Raw genomic sequence first — 11,841 nt, 5'->3', positions numbered from 1 at the left:
TGTGTGTCTGGAGCAGTCCTGTGATGACTTTTGGGTTAGTTACTTTTCTGCGGTTGATGAGACAAAATACCTGACACCCAAAGTTGGTGGGGGAAGGTGTTCATTTGGCTTCCAGTTCATAGAAGTTTCAGTTCATAATTGGCCAACTTCAAGGCAAGGATGACAAACAGGCATTGCAGAGGAGAAACAACATGGCGAGCAAAAGGTAGCAAAGGCAACAAGAGAGACTTTAACAGCCTCTTTCTGCCCCTTTTATCTTATTCAGACTACAGGGATTAGGGCGGTGCCAAACTAATGACTCACATGTAGTGGTTTAGTAATCACATGCTTTAGCCCCAGCATCACACATTACAGATTCAACTACCTCTGAAAAAGAAAGTCCTGGGCCCAGGATTTAGCTCAGTGGTTTCACTGCCTGCCTTGCAAGCACAAGGACTAGAGTGCAATTGCTGGGACCCCCCCGAAAAAAAAGAAAGTCCCACCTCATCTGCATGAAGCTTTGGGAGGACATCTAAACATAAATCATAACAATGCTACAAGGTGGTACTATTGTCCCATTTGTACAGATGAGGCACAGTGCTTCTCCTTTGGCCACAACTAGCACGAGTGAGGCTAGGAACCTACCACACTGGCTTTGGAAGTCTTGTTTATGTGTAACAGCTTGCTTGCTTGTAAATCAGGGGCAACAGTGAGGGAAAAGAATGGGTTAAAGTAGGATAGTCCAGCCCGGCCTGGTGGTGCATGACTGTAATCCCAGCACTTGGGAGGATGAGGCAGGAGGATCACTGTGGGTTCAAAGCCAGCCTGGGCTACATAGAACCTACCACACTGGCTTTGGAAGTCTTGTTTATGTGTAACAGCTTGCTTGCTTGTAAATCAGGGGCAACAGTGAGGGAAAAGAATGGGTTAAAGTAGGATAGTCCAGCCCGGCGGGGTGGTGCATGACTGTAATCCCAGCACTTGGGAGGATGAGGCAGGAGGATCACTGTGGGTTCAAAGCCAGCCTGGGCTACATAATGAGTTCAAGATCAGTCTCACATACATAGCAAGACACTGTCTTAAAAAAAAAAAAAAAGAAAGTTAATCCATAGCTGCTTGGCTGGCAATAAACACAAACTCTTATATTCCAGCAGGTTCTTCCATCAGTCACTGTAGAGCCCCAACAGGGAGTGGTGAGAAAGTTTTGAAAGTCTAGGGCCAAAAGCCAGGTATTTCTCTCCTCACTGAACCCTCTGATAGTCTCATGGTTTCTCTTAAAATTGCATGTAAATATTGTATACTATTTCACAATTCATTGCTATCTACTGATAGAACACTGTTTAGTCCAGCTTGGGATCACTTTTTCTCTGGGGCTGCACCTCCGTATTCCCCGGCTTCTTCCACATCTTGGCTCCTGGAGGGTTTAGCAGGGTTTAGTGGGGATTAGGTCTCAACTGTCTGGCCTGGCTTTTGGCTCCATTTATATTCAGTTAGATGCTTCCATGGTGTTTCAAGGGTATGGATTCTGCCTGGGAACGCATTCAGGATCTTTCCTCCCACCACCCTCTGAAGAAACACAAACAGGACCTCAATGGAAGAACACCCTCCTAGAAGGCCATCACCTCCACAGCCTAGTATTGCAGCTGTGTAGTGTGCCCTGTATCTCCCATGTTCTAGAATACTGGAAGGTGACTAGGCCATCCCAGAGGAGGTCCAAGTGATAAAATCACCTCAATTGCTTTTGTGGCACCATCATGATGTGCTTTATTTATAGAGGCAGTGGACTCCATGGGGCAGTTGGTCTTGGATAGGTAACAGACCTTTTCACCCTCTGACTTGAAGTGAATTTCTTGGTCTCCAGATCATTATGTTTCAATTATGTATGCAACTGCCTTTGTCACTCCTGGTTATCACAATTCAGTTCTCAGCTGTTGCAGAAAAACCTCTTTCAGACTGTAAATGGAAATAAGTGTGAAAAAATGATGCAGATTATCTCTAGTTTGTGCAAAACATTCTCTGCTTTATTTTTACAGCCCAAGTCTTTCCTGAGGGTATGAATTGGTTTTTTGTTTTGTTTTGTTTTTTGAGAAAAAGTCTCACCATGTGGTTTAGGCTGGTTTTGAACTATGTATGTAGCACCTTGAACTCGCAGTGATCTCCTGCCTCAGGCTCCTGAGTGTTGGGATTACAGACATGCTCCACCAAACCTGGCTAGGAGAAGATATGAATTGTTCTTTTTTTTTTTTTTGGTACTGGGGATCAAACTCGTGTCCTTACACTTGTGAGGCCGAGGCAGGTGGCAGAACCACTGAGCTAAGTCCCCAGCCCGAGGATCTGAATTGTTAAAGGGAAGTCATGTTTTGCTTTTTGAAGACATTTTGTACCCATTTTTCACTTATGTGAATTGATTTTATCAACTTGATTCTCTATCAAGTAATTAAAATAAATTAAAAATAAATACATAAATTGCCTAGCCTGGTAGTTTTGGAACAAAGAGTCCTTAACTTGTTTGGGCTTCATCTTCATCACCACTACCAACATCATTATTATTTTTCCAGGGCTAGGAATTGAACCCAGGGCCTTCGCACTGACTACAATTTCAGCCTTTTTTTTTTTTTTTTTTTTTTTTTTGATAAGGGGAATCAAACTCCAGACCTTGTGCTTGCGACGCAGGTGGCAGAACCACTGAGCTAAATCCCCGGCCTTTTCAGCCTCTTTTTAAATTTTGAGACCAGTTTTCATTAAATCTCTAAATTGCCCAGGTGGGGCTCAAATTTGCTGTCTTCCTGCCTCAGCCTCCCAGAATGCTGGATTATAGGTGTTTGCCTGTTAAGTATACATTTTTCATGTGTAAAATGAGCTGAGTGCTGGTGACTACATGACTTTACTAAAGTCCTTTTTTGTCTGGAATTGTACAATATTGTCTTTTAGCCTGGTGGTTATCAAACTTTGGGTTTCCTCTTATTAGTAGGCAAAAAACAAAACCAACAAAAAACAGAAGCAAAAAACCCAATTAATTTAGTGGGTTAAATACATTAAAAAAAAAAACCCAGGAAAATACCGTTTGGATAAAATCCTTTCAGAATAGCTACTTAGTGTTATTATGTACATGTACCAATTTCTCAGGACATGTACCTAAAAAAATGTAGCTATTTGGGGTTTGTGAAATACACACCAAGCTGGTTGTGGTGGCACATGCTGTAATCCCAGCACTCTGGGAGGCTGAGGTAGGAATATCACAAGTTCGAGGCCAGCCTGGGCAATTTATAGACTTAGGGAGACCTCGTCTAAAAGTTGAGGAAAAGCGGAGGGGAAAGAAAAAAAAAAAAAAAAAAAAAAAAAAAGGGCTGCAGAGACAGCTCAATGTAAAGACCCTAGATTCAATCTCCAACACTGGAAAAAAAAAAACAACAAAAAATCCCACCAAAAGTGTTAACTCACTGAGGGTGAGGATAAACACCCTCCAGACGTGTAGACTGCAGGAATTTGGTAACAGGCTTTACGAGCAGTCCCGTCTCGGAACCCCTATTTGGGTGTCCCGTGCAAAAGTCTGAAGTAAACCAAGGTACCAACCACAGTCCCAAGAGCCCGGGCGACCGTGGGGCCGCGTCGGAACGCGCTCGCAGCACCTCCCGCTCGGGGCGTGGGCCGAGGGGCTGCGCGCGTCTCCTGACGTCATTGCCGCGCGCCGCCGCCCCGCTTCTTCCACTTCGCGGGAGAGGTAGTTGGCGCCAATGGGTCCAGATCCCCGCTAACGGATTGCCCGGCCTTCTGGTCTATCCGTCTGCTCCTACCTCCTGGGGTTGCGATGGTGAGTCCCGGGGCAGGCAGTGCGTGTCGGGGGCTTGGGAGACTTTGCAGGCCGGGTGTGGACGGGGCGTTCCTGGTGGGAAGGTGGGGGAGCGGAGGCTCGAAGGGGCCGCGCTCTGGTCACTGAGCACACAACTTGTCCCGGATCGCGAGCTCCCGTTGCGACCGCAGCTCCTGTGCAGGGATTTCGGTGGAGCCCGGCCCTCTTTCTTTTCTTTTTTCTACTCTTGGGGGAAGGGAGGAAGGAAGACTAATTACTTTGGGGCGCAGCATTAAGGTTACTTGTCTGTTCAGCGTTGCCCCAAACCTCAGGCTGAATGCTTGCTAAAGCTCAGATTTCCAGCTTTGGGGCGTTAAGGACCAAGAATGTAGCAAACTTTATTTTCTCTTGAGTAAGTTGTCCCAGGCCTTCGACTTCCAGAAGCAGTTTCCCGAGTCTCTCATCTCAGCTGTGTGCAGATCGGATGGCGGAAAATGTTTTGTTAGATAAGATTGTAGGAGTTAAACAGAATATACAGTTTACCAGGAAAAGAAAAAGTAGAAACGTGTAATGTTTGACAGCTGTCATCTCTGATCACCTAATGTTAAAAAACTTGGAACCTCAAAACTTCAGTGCATCACTTTAATAAAACATTCAAAGAAATTGAGAGTAAAATCATTAGCAGCTGGCCCAAAAACAACAAAACAAAACAAATAAACAAAAAAACCCCACGATGGCAGTGGATATAATTTGAAATATTTTTAAAAGACAAAGCTGTTCCATTAAACCAGAAGATATTTAAACCAGGTATAGTTATTTTTTCAATCATTCTTCACAGCTTGCCAGAGTGCTAACATTCCAAGGGAAGAAGTTTTATGGCAAATTTGTAAACTGCAGATCTGTTTTGTTCATTTAAAAAGATAAAGCCGGGCGTGTTGGCTCACGCCTGTAATCCCAGCACTGGGGAGGCTGAGGCAGGAGGATTGCCATGAGTTCAAGACCAGCCTGGACTACATAGTGAGTTCCAGGTCAGTCTCAATTACATAGTGAGACCCTGTCTCAAAAAAAGACAACCCTAAAAACAAAAAACAAAAACAACCCCCCCAAAAACAAACAAAAACTAAAAAGATAAAATATAAAGCTGGGCATCGTGGCACACGCCTGTAATCCCAGCACTCGAGACTGAGGCAGGAGGATCACTTTGAGTTTGAGACCAGCCTGGGCTACATAGTGAGTTCCAGGTCAGTCTCAACTATATAGTAAGACCCTGTCTCAAAAAACAACAACAAAAAAGTTAAAATAATAGTGATAATAGCCATCCTGAACCAACGACCTCACTGAGCTGTTTGCTTTTTCCCTCTGGTATTGGGGGTTGAAGTCAGGGCCTTTGTACTGAGCAGCATCCCCAGGCTTTTGAAAATTTTGTGACAGGGTCTTGCTAAATTGCCTGGATTTGTGATCCTTCATTAGCCTCCCCGAGTGCTGGGATTACAGGCATGTGCTACCACATTTATATTGAAATGTTTCCTTTAAATGCATTTTTTCATTTCAACTCACAACAAGTTAAATAGTTTGTCATATAACTAACTAGTAGATGATTGATTAGAATTAAAAGTAGGTGATTGACCACTACATTGTACTGTTTTTCTAAAATGATCATCTTTGCATTTTGGAGTTCAAGCACTGTGGTATTTTGGAAAGTTGATGAGATTTGGAGTCTTTAAGATGAAGAATGAGGTGATGTTTTAGTTTGATAGTTTATAGTTATGTTAGTGTATTAGTACAATTTAACAGTTATGTGGTTTTGGGCAAGTAAATAGTTGATCTTTAATCTCAGCCTCTATTTTCTTGTCTGTAAAAAAAAAAAAGAGGAGCAAGGGAATGATAGCTATTGTAAATGTTTATTTTGGGTATTAAACAAGGTAGTATATACAAATTTGAATTCTGCATGGGTTGGCATGTATTATGCACCTTCCCAACTACCAATGTCCTGTGTCCTCAGATAGGACTGTAGAAAAGTAGCATAGATTTTAAAGGGGGATTGTAGATGTCTTTGGTGTCAGTTATGGTGAATGACAGCTTGTATGTCAACTTTTGATCATTCAGATACTTTTAAATTTTGATTTACTTCTTTAGTATTCCTGTTCATGGTGCTGATGAAAAGCAGACCTCTTTGTAGAAAAGAAATAGATCAGGGCCATGGATTTAGCTCAGTGGTTCCGCTGCCTGCCTTGCAGGGATCCCGAGTTTGATCCCTGGTACCAAAAAAAAAAAAAAAAAAAAAAGAAAAAGATCAAATTGGTCAGTTTTACTCTTTGTTATTGGAAAACGTTCTAGAAATTAGATAAGAAATTTGTATTATGTTGGTAGTATTTACCTAAGCCCTCTATTCTGTAGTATAGAGTCTAGCAAAACCCTAGACTAGAATTCTATTTTTAAAAAAAATTTTTTTTCTTGAGACAGTGTCTCACTAGTAGCTCCAGCTGGCCTTGAACTCACTATGTAGCCCAGGCTGGCCTCAAACTCATGGTGATCCTCCTGCCTCAGCCTCCTGAGTCTTGTGATTACAGGTGTATGCCACCACATCCGGTGTTTAAAAAATATTTTTTGGACACTTGAGCACAAGTCATATTATAGGACAGTAGTTCTTCTATTTGAGTCAGAGTTCTTGTTGATAAATGTGGTGAATTGTGTGCAGAATTTCTGCCCAGAAAAATGCATATAGGCACATAACACAGCATTTTAGGAGATTCACCTAGCTTCTGAAGCCCATTCATAAACAAAAGGTTAACAGCTCTTACCCTGGGAGCTCCATTTTTTACCTTAAGTACTTTGCAATCAAAAGTTATCAATAAAGAGATAAAATACTGGATCCACATAGAATTATGAATTGTGAGTGGCCATTAGAAAAAGAAAATTTTATACCATGGTATGAAACATTTGTCAAGATATAAACTCTTTGAAAAGATATACAAGGAACTGATAAATCTGTTGCCCCAGAGATGGGAAGTATGTGTCTGAGAGGCTGAGTAGGAGGAAGACTATCCTTCTGAATTTTGAACCATGTGAATGTATTATTTATGAATGTAATAGAAATGAAAGGCAAAAAGGAATAAAATAGCCATGTAATAAATGATTTGGATCACTATGACATTTAATTTCTCAAACTATAAATAAAACCTGATAGATGTCATTTTTTTTGGTACTGGGGATCGAAGTCAGGTCCTTGTGCTTGCAAGGCAGGTGGCAGAATCACTGAGCTAAATCCCCAGCCCTCAAAGATGTCATTTTAAAGAATTCATGTATAATTAATTTGCTGGTATAATTATTGAAAATATGCATAAAGTTGAATTAATACATGTTTAAGGGACAGTCTTTTGTGATCTGTCAGATCAATTTAAATACATTGTGACCTGAGCCACCTCATTGCCCCACTCTGAGGGCGCCTTTCACATCATATTTGCTAGGTTGAATGCTCCTAGAACAATGCTGTGACTCCCTGTATTGTAGCTTCTGCCATGTACATATGTCTATATCTCTATATATTTGTTTGTCAGTCTATCCATATTAGTATTTGGCCTCTTCAGCCCCTACCTGCCTCTTCCTCTCTTTTTTATGGGGTGTGAAGTATAGAGGTCTCAGTTTACTCTTTTGCATGTAGATATCTAGTCTTGGCACCATTTTTTGAAAAGATTGTTCATTCTTAGTACCCTTGTGAAAACTTAGTTCACTGTAAAAGTGAGAGTTTTTTTCTGGATTCTAAATTCTGTTTGGTCTGTACATCTATTTTAATGCTGCTGCACACTGTCTTTCTTACTGTGGTTTTGTAATAAATTTTGAAATTGGGAAGTATGACTTCTCCAGCTTTGTTCTGTTTCAAGATCATTTACTCGTCCAGTTTCTTAGATTTCCAAGATTTAGATTTAGAATCAGCCAGTTCACCTGGAATTTTGATAGAAAATGTCTTGAATCTGTACATCAACTTGGGGAGTATTGCCATTTTAATATTAAGTCTTCTGATCCATGAACATAGTATGTCTTTCTATTTATTTAGGCCTTTAATTTTTAAAGAACTTCTATGGTTTTCAGAGTATGGATTTAAAATTGTGGTTTTTTTGGGAAACATTATGTTCCAGGTTGGCATTAAATTTGTTATTTAGCCCAGACTGGTCTTAAACTTGAGATCCTCCTGCCTCAGCCTCTCAGTGCTGGGCTTACAGGCATGTACTACCATCCTGTCTGATTTTGTACTTTTGTTAAATACATTCCTAAGAAACTTGTTTTTTTTGTTAATAAATTCTATTTTATCCCATTCTTCCCTCAAGCCCCTTCCCCAAAAGCTTTGTTTCCATTTTTTCTTTTATTTTCACTTTTTTTCCTTGTCCCTTCCTTCTTCCTGCTTCCCTTGTTCCCCTTTCATTTGAATACTTTTTTCCCCATTTCCCAGCATCCATTATACATCTCAATCCTTGTTTCCACATTGTTTCTCATACCGGAGAAACAATGCAGTGTGTAAACATGTGTGTCCTATTTCTTTCTTTTCTTTTTTTTTTTTTTTTTTTTTTTTTTTTTGAGTCAGGGTCTCAGTTCAGACTGCCCTGGAACTTATTGTATAGCCCAGGCTGGTCTTGAACTCACATTGATCCTCCTGCCTCAGCCTCCTGAGTGGATCACAGGCATGCCCCACCACGCCTGGCTACTATTTATTTCACTTAAGAGTATGGTCTCAAGGTCCATCCATTTAGCTAAAAATGACTGAATGTCATCTTTATGGCAGAGTAGTACTCCATTGTATAAAAAAAACCCCACATCTTCTTTATCCATTCATCTGTTGATGGGCATTTGGTCTTAGAAACTTACTCTTTTTATTTTGTTTTGTTTTGTTTTTTGATTTTTTGAGTCAGGGTCTTACTATTATCTGTTGATGGGCATTTGGTCTTAGAAACTTACTCTTTTTATTTTGTTTTGTTTTGTTTTTTGGTTTTTTGAGTCAGGGTCTTACTATATAGTTGAGACTGACCTGGAACCCGCTATGTAGCCCAGGCTGGTCTCGAACTCACAGTGATCCTCCTGCCTCAGCCTCCTGAGTGCTGGGATTATAGGCGTGCGTCACCATGCCCGGCTTCTTACTCTTTTTATTTTGGATTGTACTGAGGACCTTGCACTTGTGAGGCAGGTCTGGTGCCACTGAGCTAACTCTCCAGTCTGAAATGTACTCTTCTTTTTTTCTTCGAAATTTACTCTTTTTAATAATACTTTATTTTATATTTTCTAAAGGAGGAGAGGTTTATTTGGCTCACATGAATAATATTTTATAATTTAAAAAATTTTACTTTTGGATTGTTCATTGCCAAGAGTGTGGAAATACAGTTGATTTTGTGTATTGGTCTTACATACTTGCTGAATTTATTTATTTGGATTTCTTTCTTTCTGTGCTGGAGATTGAAAGTCAAGGCCTCATACATGTTAGGCAAATACTTTGCCACTGAGCTACATCCCCAGCCCATGTGTTACACAATATACCTGAGGAAATAAAATTATAAGGATGACAGATTTATTTTGCATCCACAGTTGGTTGGTTGTATTGCTCTGGGCCGTTGTGAGGAAGAATATCACGGTGGGAGTGCACAGTGGAGCAGAGCTGCTTACTTCCTGTCAGTGGGAAGCAGAGAGGATAGACGGGGCCCCATCCAGTGTTCTCTTAAGGGTGCAACTTCTGGGACTTGCTTCCTTCCATTAGGCTTTGCTCTCAGTTCCACTACTTCCCAGCAGCACTGACATGAGAGACCTGGGACACCAGACCCAGACTGGAACAGTAAATTTTTTTTGAAACCTAGGCCCTCATGGATGCTAGGCAAGTATTTTAGCATGGAGCCATATAGCTAACCCCTATATTTTAGGATTTGTTTTTAATCCATGAAAAGACAGTTTTACTTCTTGTCCAATCTGGTTGCCTTTTATTTTCATTTTCTTGCCTAATTCCTTTTGCTATAACCTCCATGATGTTGAATCAAGTGGCAAGAGTGGATGTCCTATCTTTTTCTTGCTCTTAGGGAGAAAGACTTCCAAGAGCTTACTTTTTGCTTCCAAAGTACAAAGTCTTGATATAATTTTTAAATACTTTAAAATGATTTTTTTTTTTGAGGTTCCGCTATGTGGCTTAGACTAGTCTTGCACTCACTATATAGCCCAGGCTGGCCTCAAACTCAAGGCACTTCTTTTGCTTCAGCCTCCCAAGTGCTGGGATCACCGATGTGCACCACTGCACTTGGCTAAATGATTAAAGTTATATCATAATTTTTCTTTGCTGTGCTACCACCCACTACATCACTATATTTTATTAAAAAACACAGTTTTGCATTTTAGTGACTTTCAAGATGAAAGATTTTTATATTGGGATAGATTTTTGTGAAGTATGTTAGTGATAATTCCTGCTCATGAATTTGGTGGGCTATTTAAAAATATTAAACAAATATTTACATAGTATTTTTAGTCTCAAAATAAGAGAAGTAAAACCAATATATAATTTTTGACAGTCACTCTGCAAGGCACTGTGGTACTTATTTTGCATAAAAACCTGTACCCTTCAAAGATAAATGAATATGGGACATTGTGTGTTTCCTTTCACATTGTAGTTTAGTGCCGAGAGGGCTGCTTTTTTTCTGCAGTGATGAGAGTTGAGCCCAAGGCCTTGCACGTGTGAGGCAAGTGCTTACACTGAGCTGCTCACCCACCCATTCTTCACATTTTTCATAGGCAAATATCACTTTTCTGTTGGGTGAACCTGTTACTGGTGGAAAAGATAACTAGAGCTATTTATACTTTATAGCAAATACATAAAAGCTTTTGTACCTTTACCTTCTAAAGCTGAAGGTCATCATGATTTCTGTGGATTTAAGGGGATTTATTGCAATTTATTTTTCTCTTAACTGCCTTAATAGAGTTCAACCAATCAGTCACGGTGAAAACATTTGTATAGGCTAAAGACTTTAAAAAATGACATATTTTTGAGGAATGTTTGATACTTTGTCTTGGTACATATATTAAAATTGTGTTTTGGGCTGCTTGATACACAATGTTACTGTCTAAGGGTGTTGTAGAATTGTTATTCCTTAAAGTAGGAAAATGCAAGCTTTTTTTTTTGCTTGTATTTACGAGCATCTTAAGTTTCAGAACATTTACTAGGAAATATCTTGTTGGTGATCTCAAGTTTCTCACCTGAATTGGAATTAACGTATGAGTTGGGATTCATAGGGTTGTTATGTGGAGTAAATACATTGGTATTTAAAGGGCCTTAAATTATTGAACAGTGCAGAGTAAGTCCTGTAAGAAAAATGAAGTCTGTGGTCAGGGTTCTGTTCCCATGAAGCAGTTGGAATTGAAGAAGACTGCAGTATTCTGGATATATGGGGTAGGAGAGATACTCGGATGGTCAGGGAGCCAGAAAGACAGTGCCCATGCTTTTGATTTTGGCAAATGGTGGTGTGTGTGTGAAGTTGGGAATAAAGGGAGAGAAGCACATCCCAGCAGAAGATGCAGTTAATTGCGGACATTATGAGTTGGAGACACCTTTGGGCAGCTGGATAGAGCTATGCCTGGCAGTCTTAGCTGTGTGGATATTAAGCCCAGAGGTCTGGCGTGGAGATGGGAGATTTGGGAGGTAACTGTGTGTGTTCAGCAGATATGTGTTAGCTCACACAGTGTGAGTGCAGATCTGAAGTGGTTTTGTGTTTTGTTTTTTTGTTTTTTGGTACTGGGGATCGAATTCAGGACTTTGTGCTTTCGAGGCAGGTGAAAACACTGAGCTAAATCCCTGGCCTTGTTTGTTTTCTTGAGATAGTCTTGCTCTGTACAGTAGCTCAGGCTGGTTTTGAACTCACTTGTAGCCTAGGCTGACATGGGTTGAGGCAATCCTGTCTCAGCCTCCTGTGTGCCAGGATTACAGGCATGTGCCATCATGTCCTGAGGACCTGAAGTTTTTAGTTTGGGGTTTATGATAGGCTTCTGGGGAAAACTCCTACCGTTGCATACAAAGTGTGTGTGTGTGTGTGTGTGTGTGTGTGTGTGTGTGT

At 40.6% G+C, this 11,841-nt stretch overlaps 1 protein-coding gene across 3 annotated transcripts in view; it reads left to right on the top strand.

The window, feature by feature from the left end:
• The first annotated feature begins 3,674 nt into the window (after positions 1 to 3,674).
• Rfc1 (replication factor C subunit 1) overlaps positions 3,675 to 11,841 on the top strand; it is an 80,054-nt gene continuing 71,887 nt past the window's right edge. For all 3 annotated transcript variants that reach the window (XM_033758942.1, XM_010625110.3, XM_033758943.1), the window contains exon 1: positions 3,675 to 3,790. In XM_033758942.1, coding sequence (XP_033614833.1) covers positions 3,788 to 3,790 — 3 coding nt within the window. In that variant the 5' untranslated portion in view covers positions 3,675 to 3,787. The remainder of the gene's footprint in view (positions 3,791 to 11,841) is intronic.

The sequence above is a fragment of the Fukomys damarensis genome, unplaced genomic scaffold (assembly GCF_012274545.1).
Source record: "Fukomys damarensis isolate Sample0158 unplaced genomic scaffold, DMR_v1.0_HiC HiC_scaffold_35, whole genome shotgun sequence".
NCBI classification, from domain to species: domain Eukaryota; kingdom Metazoa; phylum Chordata; class Mammalia; order Rodentia; family Bathyergidae; genus Fukomys; species Fukomys damarensis.
This window is presented reverse-complemented; position numbering and strand designations above follow the sequence as displayed.